At 40.6% G+C, this 25021-nt stretch overlaps 1 protein-coding gene across 4 annotated transcripts in view; it reads left to right on the top strand.

The window, feature by feature from the left end:
* nr6a1a (nuclear receptor subfamily 6, group A, member 1a) overlaps positions 1–23948 on the top strand; it is an 85427-nt gene extending 61479 nt beyond the window's left edge. The window contains exons 1-9 of one of the 4 annotated variants that reach the window (XM_034595797.1): positions 97–230; positions 10709–10939; positions 12244–12299; positions 13420–13580; positions 14401–14631; positions 15468–15722; positions 17170–17291; positions 17384–17536; positions 18694–18824. In XM_034595797.1, the coding sequence (XP_034451688.1) occupies positions 215–230; positions 10709–10939; positions 12244–12299; positions 13420–13580; positions 14401–14631; positions 15468–15722; positions 17170–17291; positions 17384–17536; positions 18694–18824 (1356 nt within the window). In that variant the 5' untranslated portion in view covers positions 97–214. Of the gene's footprint in view, positions 1–96; positions 231–10708; positions 10940–12243; positions 12300–13419; positions 13581–14400; positions 14632–15467; positions 15723–17169; positions 17292–17383; positions 17537–18693 lie in introns of those variants that run through there. The other 3 variants (XM_034595795.1, XM_034595796.1, XM_034595794.1) reach the window with 3 other exon arrangements.
* The last annotated feature ends 1073 nt before the right edge of the window (positions 23949–25021 follow it).

Here is a 25021-nt window from a genome sequence, read left to right as displayed (position 1 = left end):
GTCACGTGACCAGGCAGTAAAGTGACCAGTGGTATTGCTGGGCTGTGCCTGTGGTCAGAGAGGGGCAGGCTGTCGATGAAATAGGTTGCAGGGAGAGAGAGGACAGAGAGAAAGGCAGAAAAAGAAAAGAGTGATGAGGCGACCAGGCCCGGTAGCCTTTCTTTAGCTGAGTCCATGCTTGAATGGGGCCAAGGCAGATTGGGAGAAGCATGAAATGGATACATGGGAAGGTAAGGAAGACCAGCAGGAGACTACTGCATTCTGTTGAACTAAACATTAATATGTTTGAGTGGGAGAGAGAGATGTGTGTGATTAAAGCAGTTTTTAAATGGTTTATGGTGATATAATATATATATCACATCAATATATATATGTAACCGGTTTGTGTGTCTCTTTAGTAGATTGTATGTTTTAATCAAATCATCTCAGACCAAAGCAGACTCTGCAGGAGTATTTGAGAAACACTAATTACACTGCCCAGAATTTGTATTAGTAAATAATAATAATATATATTAATGATTTTTTTTTTATTACATTTTCAATATTTTGAAAAAGAACACAATTAGTTCCGAACTAGTTCCAGATGTAATGTTATTAACATCGCAGCTGCTGCACCTTATAAACTGGTGCTACATTGCTCTTGTGTGCAACATTTGATGGGATTAGTCCTTTACATGAGACTGGTTAATGATTTTCAAGACAGGACTTAATGAACAATGTTCCAGCTTTTCACAGTGCTCCCTGTGATTGATGCCCTCAAGTGCTTTTGTTGTTGTTCGTGTTATCACTTATCTCGATGCAGTAGTGAATTGCACGGTGTGCCTCCATATGTATTCATCTTTGGTATGTGGCTGTGGGTTAGGTTGCAGGCAGCAGTGTTGATATTATAAAACTGAGTTTTACATATGGTTACATTTTCTGCTCCTTTTATTTGGCTCTTCCTGGATTTTTCACTAGAGCCTGTTTTGAATGATGGTGTAGTTCTTCATACTAAGCACTTTTCAGATGTGGGTGATCTTTCCTTGACTCAGCTGACAATGCTCTCCCCAAATTGCTTTTAGTTGTCGTTTGTTGTTGCTTCATTTGGCTAGATGAATTATCTTAAGTGCTGGAGTAAAATAACCTTCTTTTGGCAGTTTCACACTACATCCCTCTGGGAGCACCCACCCACCCACCAAGCCTCCAAATCTCCCCCCCCCCCCCCCCCCCCCCCCCCCCCCCCCCCCCCCCCCCCCCCCCCCCCCCCCCCCCCCCCCCCCCCCCCCCCCCCCCCCCTCCTTCCCCATGTATTGCAGGAATTTGGAATGTGATCCTTTCTCACTCTTAAGATATATTCCACATGGCAAAGCAAAGTGAATCACCAAAGTGTCATGGACTGTTCATTACTGCTGCATGTTCTTTGATAAGTGCTTAACTCAATGTGTTTGTATCAAATGATTTTTGATGTAACTTGCTCATCGGCGCTTGGGGACGTTAAAGACAGGAAAATTACTTCTGGTTGTTCCTTCGTTCCCTGTTTTTCTCCAAGGACTTTAGTAAAGCATGTGGAGGAACCATGATACTGTATTCGGTCCCATCCCCCTCATGTTAATCCCCCTGCCAGCAGCCATATTGGTTTTGCTCCAGCTAAGGGAGGTTTAACTCCTTACTTCTGTTGATATAACTGAAGCCATTACATTGCATCTGCAGGAGGACACATTGTTTTGATATTGTATTTTTTCTGTAATGTAGAGAGGGTGTCCTCAGCTAAGCTAAATTAGGGAGGCGAAGAAGACAAAGCACCAGAGATCAACAGAAAAGGAGCATGAGGTTGTTTATGTGGATGTTTAAGCAGGGGCAGAAGCTGTGTGAAGATCAATAGTAACAGTGGGGGAGGTCAGGGACTCCTGTGACTCTGTAATGCTCGTCTATAAATAGCCAATAACAGAGGCTGCTCATTCCGTGCATGCTCCTTTTTTCTAATTTGACTGAAACATAAACCCATTTCTCCAGCATTGTCAAACCAAACCATCGAGTCCATCATGTTGCCTATCTTTGTCTTACAAGGGTGTGTTATTACAACTGCCCTTGCACCCTTCCCCCCAGGACCAACACAAACACACACACACACACAGGATTTAAATAATCTGCTGCTTAACAATCGTATGTTTTTTTCTTAGTGTTAATTTTTTATAGTAGATGTTAACAATTGAACAATCGGTACGTTTGACAGTGTTTCAGTCTTTCATGCTTGGGAAATGTCAGTGGGAGTTTCATGCTGCTGACTCTGGTGGTCTGTGGGAAGTCTCCTGTGCCTGCTAATACAGTGGAGACTCAACATTCATTAACAGCACTTTAATATGACTCTGTATCAAAAAGCATGGGCTGTAAGACTCACATGGTTCATATCAGCACATGCTGGCTGTTTAAGCCTGACATTAAAGAGGAGCTCAGGGCCAAAACCAGTTCCTGCTGTCTTTTAAGCAGAGGTTTAATGTTCGAAAAAGGCAATGAAAGAAACAGGACACAGGCTTAAACAGAGATGTCTGACAAGCCTCATTTCCACACAGCTTTAACTCTTTATTTATGTTTGTGTAAAAAACATGTTACACTAAAACGATAGCACAAAATAAATAACAATAACAAGCAAACTTTATTAAAAGTAAAAATGTTGTCAAAGTGAACATGGTTTACTAAGCATGTTTTAATCCTCCACTATAGTTTATCTGGTTTAATACACCAATCCATAGAATAGAAAAATGCCCAATTGTACATGATGACGTTTTTGCTGCTATTAAACTAAAACATACCAACTCAAAATAGTAAAAATATAGTAAAAAATAGATACACAGATTTGGTAACTTTTATAACCATCCTTCTCCCTTTGGAGAAAACAACAAACTGTCAACGGATGTTCAACACGACAACATTTCTTTATAAAAACAAGTTAAATGTTGTCGTGTACTAATCAATGTAGGGTAACTTTAATGAAAATTCAGGTATCACTCGTATGTATACAAAAAAAATCTAATGATAGCCAGCGCTATACTATTAGTGCAAACTGTGAGTGTAAGGATAGATCACTTAACAAGAACACAAATTAAAATAAAACGTATGGATTCAGTCCAATTGTAAGAAAGCTCTTCTCCCTCTGTGCATATTAACTCTTATTTAAAATTTACACTGAATAAAAACCAACATTTAAATGATCTTTTCAGATGCAAACAAAGCTCAGACGGTGAGGCCGACTCCTACAGTCAAGGTCTTTTCCCATATTATTTAACAAAGTACCATCACTGTTATTAGCATAACATTAAAATGTATCCTATCCTTGGTGTGGTATTAGTCAATGCTAATGTTTTAGCCTCTAAGCCTGGGTGTATATTATCAAGAGCACAACATCAACAGGTTACCTTTGTCTCGTGGTTGAGCCCAATCTACAACTGCATGCATGTTACTTAAAAGATTAGCATCACAGTGTGGGCTGCTGGGAATGCTGGATCTCAGTCCCAGAGGGTCTTCAAACGCTTTGTACATACCAGTCATAGTAAGAGAAATGCTTCCCTTCTTCACCCCCAGGTAGGAGAGATAAGTTTCAGAGAAGAGATGAGGAGTTGAAAAGGGGGAAGGAGAAAGAATCAGACATGGTGGGTGCCAGCAGCGGAAAAGTACAGCACATTCCTCCATCCCCCGCTCCCTGTCTCAGCTGGGCACGATTGTGATGGAAAGCCCGAGACAAAACCTGAAGAGAAAACCCCTTCAGCAGCAGGCCTTGTTGCTCTGTCAGCCACTCAAAGGGCTGCTTTACACTATACATCAGCCTTTGTGTGCATAGGGTGTGGACAATAGGGAGATTTGGCCACGATACATCCCTGTTCTCAGTGTGATGCTGCTCAGAGGGGGTCAAAGAGATAGTGAAACCTGGGCAATATTTAATCGGGCACCTTTACTCAGTAGAGCATAGAAAAGTGTGTGAGATGAAATAGTCATTCCTTGTAAAAAGCATATCTCACCCAGTCAGCTCGCTCACAGTTAGCATGGGCTAGGACATACAGGAGCAGTGGGAAGGAAACAAGAGCGCTGTTTGTCTTTGCCACTGACTGGGGCTTCAAATGCTCAACTTGCTGGTTTACGTTAAAGTTTGGAATGAAACCCAGGCTGACCCCTGAGAAACAATGCTGCCTTTAATGGGCCTTTGGGGGTGGGGGTCTGTCTCTCTCTCTGTGTGTGTGTGTGTGTGTGTTGTGTGTGTTGTGTGTGTGTGTGTGTGTGTGTGTGTGTGTGTGTGTGTGTGTGTGTGTGTGTGTGTGTGTGTGTGTGTGTGTGTGTGTGTGTGTGTGTGTGTGTGTGTGTGTGTGGTGTGTGTGTGTGTGGTGTGGAGGGATGAGTGTTCCTTTAATTAAACTAAAGAGACAGAAAGAGAGGCTGGAGATCAACCATGCAATCATCTCACCTTAACGTATAAATTTAGCAATGATAAAAAAACAGTTACTAGTGGTATCCAGGTAGTGGATACAGAATCCACTTCCACGTCATTAACAAAACTAAGCTGCACTGAAACTGTGTATAATCCAGTTTCAGTACTAAAATTATGAACTCATTCAATAATTTAATGTTGCATTTCTTTAAAGTTGTACAGACGATTTAAAGAAAGTAGGTCATTAAAGGGACTGACTTGTGACTTGTAGTCCCTAGTATGGATCAATCTCCACAAATGCTAAATTCTTCATTTTCCATAATGCAACCAAAAGCATTTTTCAGACTATCCCTGGCTGGTAAACACCCACATCATTGAAACTTCACTTCTCCAATTTTACAGGGTTCTGTTAAAAATCTGTTAAAAATGTGTAGCCTTCAAGAACAGACTCAGATAACCCTGAGGATATCCTCAGGGTTATTTTGTCCGACTTGATAAAGCTCCCTTATAGGGGGAGAGCTATATAGGACATTATGTAACCTTTTCTACAGGCTGAGGCTGCATCCACACTAACACAGTTTCGTTTTACAATGCTGTTTTAGTGTAACAAAAACAATCTCCATCCAGATGAATGTTTTAGCTGCGCATCATAAATGCTCCACGGATGATGAGATGCAACTGTTACTGAAAGTAAGTGACACCAACATTCCTTGTTGCATTCACAACTGGTAGTCGGGGCTAAAGTGGTGTCGATTGTTCTCTCAGGCACACAGAAGGTCTCTGTTATGGAAAACAAAATGAAAAGCATCTTGACAGGCCTCTGTGACCAACAAGCCACTTCCTCCTCAACACATTTGGTCATCAAATACTGTTATCAGGAGAGAAGAGCAATTATCCAACAGGATCAAGTAAGAGCTCCAACATAAACAACATTATAGGTTGTTTGTCCCTACCTTCTGATACAGCTATAGAGGTAAACCAGCAGCAGGTATACCAGACCTTCGTGGAATATTCACGATTTAAGTACTAAAAGTAGTTGGTTAGATTTTGCAGAGGAAATGGTGGTTGGGTCAAAGTAACAACTTCCTCAATTCCTGATTGCCCATCCACCCCAACCTCACTCCAATGCAGACTCTGTCAACTCTTAATATGAAGCCGCCCAACTTCCTCATTTGATCCTGTATTACAGCCAATAGAGGTCACTTAGCAATGGGTAGTAAGTCTTATTCCTCATTTTCACTTGTAATTCATGTTCGAAGTCACAAACATAGAGGTACTCTCTTGGAAGTCTGCTAAATAACCCAGGTGTCTCTTTCCCATCACTGCCGATCAGAGCCGAAGCCAATAAAAACCTGTGTCTACTGCAGACTAATTTGACCAAGGAGTGAATACTGATTGTATCCATTCCCATCGCAGACAAAAGCTAGATGTTAGTTTGTATTATTGGGGTTTTTGACTGGAGAAAAGGGGCTTTATTGTGATGTTTTCTACAGGATGACCTCAAAATTGTCTGAACATCGTAATTCATTTTTATAGTACATCAGAAAATGGCTGTTTCACAAAGCAAAGCAGCGGCTACACAACAACAGATTTATTTCTTATCTACAGTAGCATCTAGCCATTCAGACTTTTTGACCAGAGATGAAATTACCTCAACTCTTATTGTAATCGGTTGGAGACATGTCACGGACAAATATCTCCAAACTTAAAGTCAGGGTCAAACATGCTGCTGGCAGGAATTTCACAGAGGGAAATCCTTAAGTTAAATGTCATGAATATTTAATTGTTATCTACAGGCAGGAGGAGGAGGAGTCATAGGACGTGACACGCTGAGATCAAGTGTGTGAAAGTGTGAAGTCGCCTGTTTATATGGTGGCCATGCACTTGAAAGACAGGGTGATAGATTTGGCAAATAAGCCTGAGTGATGGCATCTAATGGCCATTGTGTTTTTTCCTCACAGAAGGAAGTCAGGCCTTTCACATGGGGTGGGCAGTGAAATATATGGTTTTAATGTCTTCACTGAATGAGCACATGGTCTGACAAATGGTTGTGTGAAGAGGTGAGGATCCATACTGTCATCAATTTGATCTTCCACATGTTTTATCAGGCCAGATATCTAACATCCTACTGCAGGGTGGAGCTGATCACTGCAGGAAAAGCATAGTTAAAAACCGAAAGTGCACGTTTGCTTTGTGAGGACGATGGTTAGTAGTACAAAAGTTTGTTGGCTCTTTCTTCTCAGGCTTCAGAGGTGTCGCTTTGCTTTACTCTGAAGCTTAGCAGCTGAAAAGCTCTTTATTCTTGCCTGAGCTGAATCGCTGCTGAACTGCCCCTCAACTCACACTTGAGAAAACTGTGTGCTGCGTGTCACCCAGACTGAAGTTCAGTCAGAGCCAGCATGCAGGAGACTCTAGCAAATTAATACAGATGACTCACCAACTTAGACAATATATATCGACTTTATAGCTATGTGTGACAGTAAATTGCCCCCCTCTCCATTACTACCCATGGGACACTAGCGCTGTGTAGAACCCAAACTGCAGATATGAATAGATACAGTATAATTTGTTGATATATGGATAGATAAGATAAGAAAGTAGAAAATGATCCAGTATGTTCCAAAAGAAAATCATAGCCACAATCCCCACTGGTTTTTGAATTGATGAATGATATGTGTCTGACAAAGATAATGTCACCTGTACAATCACAAATCTATTTGGAACATTTACTTGGAACAAAGGCCCAACATTGTGTGAGAACTATCAATGAAGTTATAAAGGCAAATTCAAGCTGCAAAATTGTGAACTTTATGAAGGTAATTAATTTTGATTTAGCTACTGCATTAGAGCCCAAACAATTATCAATTTGTTGTTGTTTGATATTTTATTGGAATCATTATTATTATTACTCAATTTTCAAGCGTACATTTGTTCTGCTCAGCTTGTTGTTACACTATAGTAAACTGATCACGTTTTGTTTTTGGACTCTTGGTTATCATCGGGCTGGGGCGTTAGAAAATTATGATCGACCTTTTTCAATTTACAATTTTTACACCAAAGAATTATTGAAAAAAAAAGTCTACAAATTAATCTATAATGACAATAATCATTGGTTGTCTAGGCATAATTATAAAGACTATATTCTTTCTATATTAAAAGTGATAGAACTGTGCTAATTATCTCTGTAAAGCAATAAGGTCACCCTGCGTCCTCTAAAAGATTAAGTGTAAAATGAGACAACAGCGTGGTGAGGATATTCTTCTGAATGGAAGCGCTCTCCTTCTGCGACTTAACCTCTGTGCCGTATAGAATTAATCACCGGAATAGTTAAATTCTAGTCCCAGGATGGCCTCACCGTGTGACGCCCCATTGTTTCCGTACAGTATGGCTGCCCCTGCGGACTTCTGCCACGCAAGCAAACTTAAACCTCACAGCATCATTTAAATGGTAATCTCTCTCTGTGCTTTAGAAGTCCTCTATTCACCATTCATTATCTGGGAGAGGCTTTATGCCATGTGCACCCCCGCACCACCCCCTACCCCTTCTAATTACCTTTAGTGCATGAACCCTGCTGCCTACTATGAAACCCCCCCTCTCTCTGGGAGGGAGGCTTAGCTCTCAGCTCAGTCACATGCCTCTGATGAGCTGCCCCTTTAAATTATATATATATATAGACACACACACTCAAAAGCTGAATATTAAAGATGATGTTACTGTGGCCTGTTGATTGTCAGAGGCAGTATCAACTGTGTGTGTTAGACTGTTCAGCAGCTCAAGACAAACGTGTATAGTCTATGATTTGTTCAGAGAAATCTGAAACTTGCAATATCCATGACATCTTTACAGAATTTCTCAAGTAAATTGTTTTCATGTCAGCTCCTATCTTTCTTTAACCAAACTGTCAATCATTATTTAAATCATTAACCATTTTGTCAAAATTGTCACTGTTTTCCAGCTCAAATGTGAGGATTTATGATGAGCTTTTTATATTTAGATCAAATGACTTGGTTATACTCAACACAAGAGTAATTTATAATTGTTTCTGTACATAGAGCATGTATTTTTGATAAAGCAGTGTTACATAGTTCTTATACAATCCTTATTATTTTAATTAGATAAAGTACTTAAATAATATAATTAATTAATAATCATATATAACACTGCAGGTTCAGCATATCTGTATCAATCCACATGGTGTTATTGTTTGTTCACGAATTTGTGAACAGAAGACGGTAGTGAGTCCAAGGCTTAAAGTGAAGGATTCCAGTAACAAGCAGCAGCAAGGAATTGCCTTCCTCTACAAATGGAGGCCATGCAGGAGACCTGCTTGTCTGGCTCCATTATTGGCTTTCCAACCTCAGAAGCCCATAGGAGGGTAAAGGTCCTGCCTGTGTGCAGTGCAGTGCGCTGCATTACACGGGAGTCTTGGATTAATCAGGAGTCCAGGTTAATCTCCAGGCTCAGCAGACAGCATTAACCTGCTGGACAGCAGCCTCTGACCTGTTCTGTCTCTTTGTGGCTACACATGTGAAAGCACACACGCTGCTGTCCACACACAGTTTTATGTTTATAATGAACTCAGCCTATCTTTAATAGAATGAAACCATTCTCTACCTCAGCCAATAGCCTATGGTCCTGCTGTAGTGTCATACTTAAGTAGAATGTTTGAGGTACTTATGATACTTCCATTCCATTCATTTTGTCTGACAGCTAGTAAATTTTATGAGGGAGGTTTTTTAATACAGTGGATAATACGTTATTAAAGGCTTCATCTAATCCAGCCAATCAAAAATTGTCGCTGGTAACTGAGAGCATGGCGGTGGGACACAAGAAGCTGACTATATATTGAACCAAACCGATACCAATGCAGCTGTCTCACCACACCTTGTCTTTGAGCTACATTAGAGAAGCAGGAACCCCCATTACATCACATGCATCAACATGTTGTATAAGTGTAACCTCAGGTCCCGATATGTCTGAACTCAAGCCCTGACACTGATCATCTGCAGGTCACATTCCTGCTGCAGGCAGAGCTGATGGCCGTAACCATGGTGTCCAACCCGTCCAACCCGTCCACTCTCTGCGTCTGTTAGCAGGAGGGGTGTGGTGTGTAGAGCTTCTTTATGTGTGTGTTATAAAGCTTAAAAGACCATGATAGCTAAGAATATGCATGAATATAATCTGACTTAATTGTCAGCTTCCTCCTCGATGAGTTTGATTATGTGTATCATGTGGCCTGGAGGTAGACGGAGGATTAGGAGAAGATTTCCAGCAGCTTTTACCGATTGCTGTCTTTCCAGTTTGAGAACACCTTCACACTTAGTTAAGAAGCTTCACAAGGAAGGTCCTCAGTCGAAAGCATCTGTCTTTGATCCTCCCCCAAGTCTATCTGTATGTTCCGCCATACATCCACAAGTCTTTTTGAAACAGACATTGGCCCAGTTTTTCTTCTTTTTTAAAAGTCTCCCTCTTCCATGGTCAGAAAGCTGTCAGTGAGCCTTTCAACCAATTTAAACAACTATGTGCTTGGTTCAGGACCTCCTGTTCCACACCACTGTCCCACTGTGCCACAAGCCCCCTCCTCTTATCCTGAGCCCCCAAATATCCCCTCACATGTGTTCCAAATCACTGCCCTCATTTATTCCTAATCCTATTCTAACAGCCTTTCAGTTTTGAGTGATCAGCAAAAAGTGTGTGCTGTTTTAGGAGAAAGAATGAGGGTTAATGATTGAGAAAGTACCTGTGTAGGATCCATGTAAAGAGATACTACTATGGACTGAGAGCTGGTAGATTTTAAAGCACTTGATTGGAAGATAAGCTGCCATTTCGAAGTACAAGTTACAAGACGATTTTAAGGATAATGGTGTTCGATAGAGAGAGCATCTCTAGACCACATGTCACAACTGACAAATTGAACTAAATTTGACAGAAATACATATTAGACATCAGTGTGTATTTGGGTGAGTTTCGCTGAGAGAGAAAGGCCTCTTCAATGCGATGTTGTTAAGAGAAAGGAGAGGTTGTTAACAAATCAGTCGTGTCATATGCCTTTCTGCCTCCTCTCACCAGAGTTTCTGAATAAAACATAATCTACACAACGTCTCCATTCTCCATCCTGCTGCCTGTTACACCTCCACTTTCAGAAAATGAGAGTTAGATTTTAAGCATCCTTCGGATTAGCCAGCGCCTGGATAACACTTAAGCCTCGGCCACCCCCATGATCTCAATTAAAAACTTGTGCCTTCAGCAAGGGTTTTGCAGAGAGTGGATTTCTAAATCTGTCCCTTTTCCCTCTTTTTCTTCCGTCTGCAGATGATCCAGCTGACCAGCGTACTTGCCTTATCTGTGGAGATCGTGCCACAGGCCTGCACTATGGCATCATCTCTTGTGAGGGCTGCAAGGGCTTCTTCAAGCGCAGCATCTGCAACAAGCGTGTGTACCGCTGCAGCCGCGACAAGAACTGTGAGATGTCACGCAAGCAGCGCAACCGCTGCCAGTACTGCCGCCTGCTCAAGTGTCTGCAAATGGGGATGAACCGCAAAGGTAACATTTGGACACACACAGGACATTACTTCAGTTGACATTATACGCTTTCAGTGCTCCCGCCTGCAAGAGAAAACGAAAAAACAAGTCTTTTGATTATTTGTCTCCACTTAACAGCTAAGATTTCCATTCATGGTAAAAGCATGTTTTTAGTATTGCACATCAAGGCTTCTCCTTGAAAGTGAAATAATTATTTTCATAGTTTTTAGTTTTAGTTTCTTCTTACAGATAAGAGCAAAGTCTACATGTTACAATAATCAAAATGAGAAAATCAACAAAATAGTCTGCAGCCTCAGATTATTTACAATATTAATTCAACTAATGTATTTTTTTTATGAACAGAATTTCCTCTTTTATTTATTAGTTAACGGTGACATCCCAAAACGTTTTTATTACTACCTTTCATTACAAGAATATAGAAAAACTTTTATTTGTTTGATAATTTTTCACAGAGGCAGTAAATCCTCACATTTTACAAACTGAATCTAGTAAATCTTTAGCTTTTTCCTCTTGAAAGGTTACTTGAATGATTAAACGTTTATAAACATAATTCATCAATTGTATTCATTTACTAATGGGTTGTAGCTCCAGTTAAGTCTTTTCAGAATCAGATCAGACTTGTTCAAAACTAATTTAACTTGAATGAAATATTATATAATTTTTTTATCAAACTGTCGAAATTTTGAAACCAGTGTATGCTTTATTTTATGGATGTTTCGATGTGATGTTACCCTTACAGTTAATGGACGTTTCAACAATGCAACTAACTTAAAAAAGATCACACCACTCAACATGTTGGTCTACTACAGCTGCTCCAACCTGCTCGCAAGGCTCAAATATTGGTTGTTCCAATGAATATTTGTTCTTACAGTTCCTCTGAGACACACACATTCATACAGTAAGCACTAGTAGGAGTAATGTTGTTTGTTCCAATTGCCTATGCTGCCCCCTAGTGGATGAAACTATTTAAGTGACCTCAGATTTCATTTTGTTTGACTTATTCTCCAAATGTATAAATTCGGTTCAGCTTGTCTTGTCACATGAAATAGATTTACTTAACTCACAGTGTTAAACAAATAATCCCTATGGAACAGAAAGATAAATGTTTGCCTGCTAACAGATGGAGGAAAAGCTGTAGTTCAAACCAAAGGAAAAAAATCCCCACATGGATGTACAGGGCGTGAGGCAGTGCAGTGTTTGATTGATTTCAGCCACTAGGTAGAGCTGTGATACTAATCATGAATCGTGTTCTTGTTCTTGTTCATGGAGCAAATGTAAATGAAATCTTTCTTTTTGTCATGTAGCAATCAGGGAGGATGGCATGCCAGGAGGGAGGAACAAAAGCATCGGGCCTGTTCAGGTACATTGACGACTTCATGTTCAATAATCCCCTGAAATGTTCTCATGACATTCACTCACTCTCTCTATATACAATCACTCTATACATATTACCCTGGCTCAGTCCCAGAGTTAGCTCACTTACCCTTTAGTGCACAAACCATTCAATTAAATAAATGGTAAATGGTCTGTATTTATATAGAGCTTTTCTAGTCTTGATGACCACTGAAAGTGCGTTACAGTACAGTTTGCCAATCACCCATTCACACACACATTCATACAGTGCATCTTTTCGGGCCATTCGCGTTCAGCATCTTGCTAAAGAGGGGAAGACTGGGATTGAACCATCGACCTTCTGGTTGGAGGACAACCGCTCTAACCGGTGCTGTAATGCTAACCATGTGGGTGTACCCTTGAAGGATGTAATGAGCGTGAGCACTGACCTTGTTATATCATCAGAATTATCATGTAGCACTGATAATTCCCTATTCAGCACCAGCTTCATTTGAGAGAACAAATGGTCAGGAAAATGGGTGACATGAGGCTAAGTACCACTGAGTCACTATTCAGGGGAGGGATGAGCTCAATTCATTCCAACTCAATTCAGTGAGTAAAAAAACCGAAACCCCAGCTTCTATTAAAATACGGCTTTATTTCTAAACCCTAACGAAAGGATGACCTCTCTGTCATTAATATGGAATGAATTGCTGTTTCAATGTAGGTACTGAATTGATAGAAATGACAATGAATTGACCCCAGCTACAGACACAAGACACTACATTTTCCGGAATGTTAATGCCTTTCTAAACAGCTTTAGTCTGTGCTTTCTCCCAGCACAGACCTGCAAGGATTCTATTGTTTTAGGTGTGTGTGTGTATGTGTGTGTGTATCAGTCAGTCAAATGCACACACATGCGTACACACACAGGCGCGTACCTGTTTGCCTCCTTTCTTTCTTTCTCTAGCTCCCTGTTTCATTGTGTGATTGTGTCCTTGCTCCTGAACATTTGATTGAGAAGCAGCACAGAGCTAGTCACTGCTAATCAGTTGAACTGAGACACATCGTGCCTTTGGTCTTATGAGGATGTCCTATAAGCGGGAAAAAACCCAACAACCTCTAAACTGTGTATTTGTGTGTTTTAGATCACGGAGGAGGAGATAGAGCGGATCATGTCAGGGCAGGAGTTCAAGGAGGATGCCCCGGAGCACAACTGGGGCAACAACGGCGACAGCGACCACAGCTCTCCCAGCAACGGAGCTTCGGAGGGCAACCAGCCGTCACCTGCCTCCACTCTCTCATCCAAGTGAGTTGTTCATCTCATCCACTCAGCCGTACAGCGCTGGCACTTGGCCCATCAGTGAGATAATGAGCCGGCCCTGACAGTCTAACACCTCATTCCTGTCTCATCCAGACTTCAGTTGAGGCATTCATCAACCTAAGAATGCCTGAATATGCAGCTCCTCAGGCTTGGTGATGATAGCAAACACAAAGAGCTTGCAGCACTATCTGCTGTTCTTGCTAAGGAGACGAGCATATTGTCTATCTGCACTCATCAAGGGCAAATATTGTCTAGGTACTCGCATGACGGTATTTATTTTCGTCTCATTTTGTATAAACAGAAGATTTATCTCTGCAGCCACACAGCCTGGTAACTATTCAGAGGAATACTTGTTTTATCAAATTAAATCTGAGCAGAAATGAACAACAAAATAGAATGCCTGAGCAGAGAAAGCTTTGGTATGCAGGTACAAAGTGAACTGCAAAGTTTAGTCTACAAGTTTCCTAAGAAATTTACAAAACAATGTTAATACAAAAGAGCACCGAGCTCCACCAGAGTCGAGTATAAAGGTCACAGGTTATACGACTGTATGTCCAGAACAGAGGTTTAGTTGTATATAATAGTGGCATGTTTTGCAAAACATAGCACAAACACAGGATGCAGAGGGAAACCACTGGCTTTGCTCTCTACTGAACACACAGATATGAGACGTATCAATCGCATCTGCCTCTGAGTAAGATGGTGTATTTCTCAAAATGTCCAACTATTCCTTTTATATTAAAAAGAATTCAGATGTGCCCCTATCTGTCTGTGTGTGTAACCTTTGACCTCTGTGTGCATACAGTCGCTCTGTGGAAATGAACGGCTACACGGCAGCCCTCAGGGACCAGTACATCAACACCTCCATGTCCACACACTACCAGCTCCTGCCTCACCTGTTCAGCTATGCCGCCCAGTCCGGCCTGCTGGCCCCCCAGCCCCGCAGCATCTACCCACAGTCCCACCCCCTGGTGCTGCAGCTGGTGGCAGCTGAAGACCTGGCCCCACTGACCACACCTATGCTCATAGAAGACGGGTGAGACAATACAACACATGTGCATTGTGTCGATTTCTTCCCAGCTCATAGAAAGCTTAGGTTGCTTATCACTAGAGATTTAAAAGACCACACTTTGCAGTTTTTTAAAGTCTTATCCTATTAACTACAAACTGTTAGCACAGACTTAAAAAAGTCAAAGTTCAACACTGCAGTTTTCCCATTGTGCAGCTATGTGAGAGTTTATTTTAAATAAAACCGGTCATTTATTTCATTCCAAACATTCAATGTTTTGTTATTTTATTTCTGCTGCTGATATTTTGTCCCTGTTGGTGACTTGGCCCAAGTAGAATTTAGAAGACATTGTTGAAGGCGAAGTCGACTGCAGACTGGGTTCCATGTAAAACTTTGTAATGAGAGAACAAAATTGATGTGTGTGTGTGTGTGTGTGTGTGTGTGTGTGTGTGTGTGTGTGTGTGTGTGTGTGTGTGTGTGTGTGTGTGTGTGTGTGTGTGTGTGTGTGTGTGTGTGTGTGTGTGTGTGTGTGTGCGTGTGTGTGTGCGCGCGCGCGTATAATATGCATTCATTCATAAATGACCATGTGGCAGACCTCTCGCCTACCACCTTTAATCTGTCTATTTGAATTTCAAGTTAAGAGATTTTCTAATTAACTTGTTACATCACAGGTAATGGCTAAAAAAGCAACTCTTCATTTCCACTATGACAATGGCAAAATTAATGAATTAGTAGGTAGTTAATGCGTCGCCATGGTAAATTTAGCATCAAATATGTAGTCAATCAGATTTCACGTGCTTATTAAGCTATGCACAGCAAGACGAAGTTCCCATCCTAATGCATTGTTGTCTTTTCCATCCCAGGTACAAAGTGACGCAGGTGGAGCTCTTCGCCCTGCTGTGTCGCCTGGCAGATGAGTTGCTCTTCCGTCAGATCTCCTGGATCAAGAAGCTGCCATTCTTCTGCGAGCTTTCCATAGAGGACTACACCTGCCTGCTTAGCTCCACCTGGCAGGAGCTCATCCTGCTCTCCTGCCTGACTATCTACAGTGCCCAGATCTTCGGAGACCTGGCTGACATCACTGCCAAGTATACACCGTCTGATGACGAGCTGCAAGGGTAAGTGCCAATGAGTTAAAGAAGCGATTTGCATGGGGGGGCTTCCCTTATCCTTGTTTTATTACCCAAGTACATTGCAACTTGGGTCTTATATTTTGTGATTTGGATTACATTGATTTAAACCAAACCACATTTCTCTGGAGGTGTTGAGTGAAAAAGCTCTAACCTGCTCAGCACCAAACAGCTGATTGACAAGGTCAGTGACAGGCTGGAGCATTCAGCAGTTAAAGAGGCTGATATTTCCCTCAGGGAAAGCAGAGGGGGATAGAAACACAAATAAATCCAAATGAATGCTACCATTGCTCTGATCGGTTATCTAACATGTTCATGGTAACTTTATCATGTGCCATTATGGGGCCAAAAACGAGTTAATGTTGCTTAAAACATGATGTTAGAGAGACTAGCATCATATACCAGACAGACCCACACAACAATGAGGTCGCTACCCCTCGCCAATTATTTCATGCTGTCCAAATGAAATGATTAGTTGTGTTTATTACAGCCCTGCAAGGGCCAAAGACCCCAGCTTTCTTTTATTTATTGATGGTTATCAGGACGTGAAGAGGATTTCAACAAATGAGATGAAACATTTTTCCGAAACAACTTACCAACTCCACATTTAAGATTTTATATGTAACCCGTTGGAGCGAGGACAATTCCATATTTCATGAAGAGAGGTGGATATCAAGAATTAAATGTTCCCCTCTGCAACAACAAAGGCAAGACGTTCTACTCTGTGAGCACAGTATCTCTAAAAGCGTTTGATATTTCCTTGAAACCAACAGGGAATGTATTGTTGTTGGATGAGGGCCAGTGAAGTGGTGCGTGAATGGGAGGACTCCTCAGGACAGAGCTGTGGCTAGCACCGTCTGGCATGTGAAATACATGCATGTCCCATTCTGGAGAGGAAAGGATGAGTGGGGGGTTGGTTCTGTGTAAATCAGACCAGAATTATCTGACCTCATGACACACATTCTCCTAATACACTGTGCTGTTGTGCTGCTTCGGTCAATTTGCTTGTCGTTAAAGACTGGATATCTGATTTACAGTGGCGGCACTAAAGTTTGTGGGTGAGATTAGAACTATGAGAAAAACAGGGGATTGAGGTTTGATGAGTGGAATTAAACTCTGTGGGTTTTTCTAACTCTTATAAAAAGCTGGGGGATCAGCCAGACGTTTGTTAAGCACTTCCAGTAGATGTGACACATTCCCTCCCTCATTTTTGCCTTGTTCATTGAAGCATAGAAGATAATAGTGTTGAGGGGATTTTTCATTTTGTGATGAGCTACTCCACTTCACCACAGTGGATTTGAATGTGGACAGTAAACCAGTTTATCTTCTGCTTTGTTTGGAGAATATGCAGTAGCTTTAAAATGACCCTCAAGTGACAGCTTTTTACTTTGGTATTTTTCCAGTGTAAATGACAAGTCTGTGTTTTATTCCTCAGCTTCAGTGAGGATGGGATGGAAGTCATGGAGAGGCTGATATATCTGTTTCGTAAGTTCCACCAGTTGAAGATCAGTAATGAAGAGTATGCATGTATGAAGGCCATCAACTTCCTCAACCAAGGTAACAACACAAGCTCTGTTATTACATGACCCAAGCGCTTCTTGACCCGTAGTGTCTTCTCTACATGACTCCTATCATTTGTATCATTGCAGATATCAGAGGACTGTCCAACACCTCCCAGCTTGAGCAGCTGAACAAGCGCTACTGGTATGTGTGTCAGGACTACACTGAGTACAAGTACCCGCACCAGCCCAAACGCTTTCCTGAAATCATGATGTGTCTGCCGGAGATCCGCTGCATCGCAGGTAAGACCTTTGAGCCCCTGTGAAGATTCTCAGTCATCCAGTGTCATGGTTTTGTCAGGACTTGTAGAAGTGCACATAGACAACTGGACTTGCTTGTATTTTTGAAAATGTTACACCTCTCATCCAAATTGACCTCCTGTGTCTGGGTCAGACTGGGTTTGTTTTGGTCAAACCAAATCACCCAAGAAGTATGAATTACATCTCAAAGGGCTTTTTGAATTTTTGAATTTCTCAGACGTCATGGACAAAGTCAGCTTAGATGATATGAGTATATACTTCAGCTTACACAAAGGACGTCAGCGGGTAGACGGTCCTTCAATGTGGCCCAAGACACATTCACACAATTAAAGAATGTGGCCACATGTTTCTTGGACCATCTCCCGATGTGATCCTGCTGGGTTCACACCTGTATGTAGAGCTGCAGAGACACGAGGTCCGAACAGAGCCTGAGAGCTGTCTAGTACAAAGGTTGTGTGGAATATAATGGCTCCATATTCTTTTCTGCGATCAATGTTGTGAACACGCTGGTAACTTCAGAAATATATATATATATATTCTCGCTCCACTTGAACTTTTAGAGGGTTTCGGTTCATTATTACTTGGTAGTTGAAATGTCAGATATTTGGCTCAACAAATGGTGGACTAACACATTAAAAGTGGACTTTGTGTCTCGTGATTGAAGAATATAACTGAGCACTTATAACAACCTTCATATATCGCTGCCAGCCTGTGAAAACTTATATGGCAGCTTGATAAAACAATTTTCAAAAGGTGAATTACAGCGGTTTTTGAAACAGATTCATATTAGAGACAGCCCTGGATCTTTAATTCCCCTATTTGCACTCATTTTAAGAAAAAAAATATATATAATTTTCCATAAATTCAGAATACTGTATATTTCCACAGCACTGATTCAATCAGTTCATTCTGCTCTTGACTTTGTTACTCTGACTTTCTCCCATATCAAAAAACAGTTTTCCCAATTTTCATTTTTTTTGTCCTGTGTTACCGAAAAATTCAAATTCACTCATTATCTACTCACCACTATGCCGATGGAGGGGTGGGTGAAGTGTTTGAGTCCACAACACACTGCTGGAGTTTCAGGGGTAACTAGCCTAAGCTTAGCTCAATATAAATCAAGTTGTTTTTGTTTACAGGGAAGCTGGTGAATGTCCCTCTGGAGCAGCTCCCGCTCTTGTTCAAAGCAGTCTTGCACTCCTGCAAATCCAGCCTGACCAGCTACAGGACCGGCCCGTTGCCCTGCGTGACCACCTCCGCCGGAAACTAGACCCCCCGACCCACAGAGTCGAGGGATTGGTCTCCCCTCTTGTGAATGTGACAAGCAGCTAGTTTGTTTTTTGTAACTTTTTTCTTTATATATTTATTACATGACAGAGCTGAATGTATGCTGATTTACACTGTGCACATGCTTCTGTACAAAACAAATGCTCGTAGATGCATTGGTCTTTGGAGTTTACAAGTGTGTATCCAGTTTGCTCAATGTGTCGGTGTTGCCATTGTTAGAACTAGACTTTAAGAGAGTTTATTTTATTCAGACAGGGGCGGATAGACACGTGATGAGTGTTTTGAGACTACCTCAGGAAGATGTTATGATGTTATGTATTTTCAGGTACCTTTTTTTGCTGTTAAATGAAGAGAGGCCCGGTCTAAAACCAAATTCCTGTGGATGCTTTGGCAACTCAATCAGAGACTGAATGTTCAAAGGAGCTGCATAAATCAAAGATTGAAATCCAGTCTTTAGTTACACTGAAAATGCTAAGTTAGTTAGAAAAACTGAGCTTTTTTATCTGCATGGACTCTCAGATATTCTGCTAATGAGAGGTTATCTTGTCAATTTAACATTCCATGAGTTAAGTGACAGTTGTTGGTTCTGTGGGATCTTCGTTAAAAAAGGAGCATACGGGTATTTTTTACAATCATAGACTGGGGATGTAAGGCTTTAATGCAGAGGAAGACGAGGATATGTAGGTTTGCTGTTTTAGTTTTTATTGTTTTCCTTTTTTGACCAAAGTGTTATGCAATGCTTTTTTCAAACACCCATTGAATGGTGGGGAGCTGATAGCTTCACAAAGAAAAAAGGTTTCTTATCAATGAAGGATCAAGATAAGAAATGAATCAATCTGTGTCAGAGGGGAGAACCCTTTGCTGGACAGATGAGTATGTTGCCGGATTTCATTCTAAATGCTACTAAACATGCGCACATTCTTATGCACACATACTATATGCATAGAGGAGACGTGATTCCCAGTCTTTGCTTCTCCCTTTGCTTCTCATGAGACGGCTCATTATTTGGGCTCTTTTGCCTGTAGTGCCAGGAACTTGGTGCTTTTTCAACATACCTAAATCTAAGGTCCACAATACTGTTGTGTTGTGGGTTAAAGTGGTAGTCCGTGTAATGCTGAGCTCTTCAATTCATTCAGAACACACCAAAATCATGAAACATAACTCTTGGTGTTCTAAATAGCGAGAGATCTTCACAGGTCAGTTGATGTATACTTGACCTAGCAGAACCAAACTAGAACCAACAACAACTGGATTCAAATCATAGAAGTCAAATGAACCCAAGTCCATGAGAAGTGATTAACAGTCGGCGGTCATTGCCTTTAGTTCATTTTAAGCTGGCGCAGAGTGCTAGCCTCTGTTAGCTTTTCCAGCTTCAAACCATTTGGGAATACCCCAAATTAAAAACCAACTGGTCCATTCAAAAGTTCTGTTGGCCGGGAACTTAAGACTGTTCTCAGGTCTTACCCGGTCCAATCAAAATTTTGCACAGACCTAAGACCAGTTGTAGTTTAAGTTAGACCTGACTCCAATCTAAAGGGGACTAATAAGTGTGACCTGGTTCAGGTCAGGTCTTCAGGGTTTAAAGGTTGTTCCGAAAATCAACACGGTAAATTTTAAGTTTATCAACAGCAAAGAACTTGCGGATTGTCACTTTAACCCAGACAAAAGGGGATTCAGTGTGATTGATCTGGGCCATGTCTTAATGATTCTAGGCTAGTTTTAGAGAATTTAGGTGACCTCTGGCTTTCATATACCCTCTGTGACAGATATGCACATTGTTATAAAAAAAAAAAGCCATAGAAAATGGTCTTTATTTTTGAAGTATGAGATGATCATTTCAAACTACTTGAAGTTTCTTCTTGGTTTCTTCAAGTTTTTAGCCGTTTCATGACGTATGAACAATTTTGAAATGCAGACACAATGCAGTTCTTGCAACGACTCTCTTTTTTGCACACGACGGTGAGGTGTGGAGACCTTGACTCTCGGCCACTGCCCACCCAGCGTGTTCCTCTCTCTCAGGTCCCTGCCGACCTGGATTTAAACAGGGTAAAGTGAGTGTTATGTATTGCATTCAGGAGTTCCTCAGTGACCATGCTGATGTACTTGTAGTATTAGTAGATGTAGGTTCCAGGACATTGTAGGTCCTCTGTAGAAAAAGTGTTTTTCTTTTCCACTTTATTTCCCCCAAGGTCCCCACTCCCCCTCATTCGGTGAAAGTGGATGTGGTTTTAAGGTGAGACATGCAGTGTGGATTTTTCTTTTGGCAGTGATGATGGATGGAGCGAGAGTCTGTGGCATCATCAGAATGTCATGGCTTCTCTTGCCAGTTTCTATCGACCACTCTGTGTGCAGCCTTAACTCTACCACCAGTCCAATGCAGTGATTATCTTTCAAATGTTTCAGTTAGCCTCTTTTCATCTTTTGATTTTTATACATTTTCATGTACCTTTGTAGTTATTGTGAATGTTTTTGGGTTTTTGTTGTTATTCAGTTTTTTGCAGAGTGAAGAGAAGGCTCTATCATTTTCAAAATTTTCAACAGATTCTTGACGTTTTTTGACATTAATAATTGCTCTTTCCCTTGTCCACAGTGGTTTATGAAAAAAAAAGTATTACTCAGGCGATGTCAGCTACATTTTATATTGACAATGTTGACAGTTTTTTATGCATTATTTGATTTATTTTACAATGTGATGTTTTGGAGCAATGTTGGTTTCAAACTTGAATTACACAAATTTTCTACTACCATTGTTCTCAGAGCAGCTGCGTCAGGTGCATAGACAATATGATCTGTGTCCTTACAGTAAAATAGACATCATTCATCACACAGATTTCTAAGGTTAAAGGGTTATTTTAGTTAAATTATAATAAACATACTAGAAAATGTTCTCACTCACCCCGAGGGATATGTCGCCTTGGAGGTGGTTTTGATTTTATCAGCTGCAGTTTTGAGATATCTCTCTTTCACCCCTATACAATGGGAGCGGAAAGAGTTTAGTTTGTGGTGCTCACATTATTAGAAAATTACATTTTTAAAAAACATGTCTTTCTGCAAAAATCAGTACTGTAGTCCTAACTGTAATTGGGTTTTCATTGGAACTACTTTCTATCAAAGAAATAGTCAATATGAAACCAGCAGCAGTGTGTATAGTGCGCAGAGACTTAAAAAAATATATTTATAATGTACTTTCGTCAGTTCTGTAAGCACCACGTGGATATTTCAAAACCTGGCCATATACAACCAGAACTATATACGGTGCCAGGTGAGAAAATGTGTTTATGCAAATTTTATGATCTGACCCTTTAATCCACATGTTCTCAGGGATAGATTTTTTAATGTAACAGAAATCTGAGTGATATGATGGATCATGTTAAAGGAAAAATCCCCCTGAAATGCTTAACAATAGAGTTTAATGACAGAAATTCCAAAGATTTGAAATACAAGTGTTATCTGTCAAGTTTGGTGTGAGAATGGAAAGACCAAGGACTGCCATTTTTGCATTGATGTTCAACAGTCTAGCCAATCTGTACAGAAACAGTCAGGGAAACATAGAACCCTGCTAACTGTGTAGCAGGAGTACCCAAGGAAATTTTCAGGGTGGCAAAGAACAAAGTCCCCTCATGTCAGAGTAACTCCAGGAATGTAGTGAACATCACAGACTGCTGAGATCTGACGGTGGAAGAGGATCTGAAGTGGGATTTTTCCTTTAATGTAGCAGTAAATGCTAATCAAAGTTTAAATAAAAATATCCACAGCTACCTTACTGCCACTGCTCTGACTTCCTAACTGGCATATTTTGATACACATATGCTGATGAAAGTGTTCTTTTTATTTTCTGTATTTGTATTTGTATTTTTTTTTTTGCAGACAAGGGATGTCATTTGCAATTTCTGTACTGAAACTACCTCTTTATTTGTCATCATGTTACTTTCAAATAGGTGATTTTTTTTGTCTTATTTATTGGTTTCATTGCACCAATGTTCTGTTATTTTGTGTCTCTTATTTCACTCAGTGACCTCTCAGCTTTAGAACACGTGCTGATGCCTGTTTTCTTTCTCATTTTTCTAATGCGTAAACACGTTGCCTCATTTTCCTTTCTAACTCAGACTCGTCTGCTGCCAGCAGCTTTTATTTTCTCTGATCTTTGACTTTTTTCCACGTTAAATTAGAGTCATCTTTTATTTCACTCCTGCCCTGTTATCCATACCAAAGATGAAAGAATGTCAGTGACAGTGTCCGCGTACTGATTAAGCATTCACGTGATGCATTCTTACTGCAGTTAACTAGTGCTTTATTTTCCCGTGCTGACCTTTTTGAAGTACGTCTTGTTATCTTGTGAATGGCTGTTTGTTGTTTACACTATATTCACCACATCATGATATTACAGTGTGTCTGGGTTTTTTCTGTAGTCCTATGATTGTTGTTCATTGACAAGGCCTTTCAAGGTAACATGGAGTGATAACAATGGGACTGCTATCAGCTGTGACTTTGTCAATGCTGCTCGTGATCAAATATCAATTGGAGAATGTAACTGTGGTCAAACTGACATCTCCTGTTTACATGCTCTCACTTGCTCATGTCACCCTGATGCAGCGGCCCGCGACGACAGACAGTGCAGTGCAGTGTTATCAATAGTCTAAAGGCGCTGCCACTGGATAGTCAATGTCACAGTAACTGTAGGAATAGCCATTAAAAACGTATAGAAAGGAAAGGTAAAGCCAGATTTTGCACAGTTTTATTTTTTTGCAGCTGTGGTCAGGGAGGAACAACTATTAAAAGCCAGTACAGGCAAACAACACAAACGTGTTGAACCCTCGTGCTGTAGCACTGTGATAACTCTGTTGTTCAGGAGCACATGATGATAATGAGAAGAGTTTGGAGGAAGTGAATACAAATCTTGACATATCTCAGGGAAGAAATAGATTTACACATGTCATCACCTGTGATCAGACAATTGAAACGCCTTTATGTTTTTCTCTCCAGAAATCTCTTGTCTGCTCTTGTTACTTTAACTACCTGTGAAGAATGTGATCCATTACGTGTTAAAAGCATGTTTAGAATATGTTAGGACTTGAAACCAAATAAATGTGAACGTTATGCAAGTGTACACACTGTTCTACATTTTCTTTGACGGAGTAACACTGGACCACTGTTCCTCCAGAGCTGCTCAGGCATGTTCTCTCTCTGTTTAGAGTTGTTCTATATTAGATTAATTTTGATGATCAAGATCACCCTGACACATACTTGGTAATGCATTTTCCCCTCGGTGATGTGGAGCTTAACAGGTCCAGATTAGCTGGACGAACACTTATATAGATACAAATCCAAATCATCCATCTATAGAATCTCTCTGACTTTGGTCGGATGAATATCTAAACTCTTTGAAATGACTTTGTAAACCTTTACATCTCTTTAGAAATAATTAATTCTTAACCCAAAGTCTTCTGAGATCCTCTTTTTAGGCACGGCTCATATCAGTGGGAGATTTTTCTGAATAACAAAATGTTCATCAGAATTTGTGAATGTTTTTTTGTGAAAGTCTAATTAGCTCCTAACACATACCTCCTATCTGATTATAATGACATTGTGCAAACTTTGGACTCTAATTGGCTTGTGTTCATGTCGTTAGCCGAGATGTTCACTTACTCTTTCCAACCGACACTGTGAATGTTTGAATGATGTATTCAATGTGGACAAGAACAATACAATGATTTGTGTGTTTATTAGTTCAAATTCATTGTGTTTGTTCATGAAGATCTGACCATGTTTTAAGACAAATTTATACATGAGTGCAGTTTCTTTCAAAGGGTTAGGTTAGGGATCTATTCTATTCACTGAGTGATACTGAGCTTATTAAGGGCTAACAAGGCAGAGGGTATAGAGCTGAAAGCCGTGTGGAATGGAGTTTGGATGTACTCGTCCCTGACCTGCTGCTCAGCGCACACCAATGTGTTTTTCACAGGGAGATACTATCATTAAAATAAGCACAAAAACGCGTGTTTCCGCCTGTTTTAAGTCTACTCATTTACAGCAAGTCATGGCAACACAAGTTGTTTTCATCTTGATTGGTCAATGCCTAGAAACTGTTTTATGTACAGTCCACTAGTATGGCTGCTGTCATTTCAAAAAATCACATATCACCTTTAACAATCAGATCTTTGATGTTTCTGTTTGTTGATT

The sequence above is a fragment of the Hippoglossus hippoglossus genome, chromosome 9, assembly GCF_009819705.1.
Source record: "Hippoglossus hippoglossus isolate fHipHip1 chromosome 9, fHipHip1.pri, whole genome shotgun sequence".
Taxonomy (NCBI): domain Eukaryota; kingdom Metazoa; phylum Chordata; class Actinopteri; order Pleuronectiformes; family Pleuronectidae; genus Hippoglossus; species Hippoglossus hippoglossus.
The sequence above is the reverse complement of the archived record's forward strand: the minus strand, read 5'-3'. Positions and strand labels throughout refer to the sequence as shown.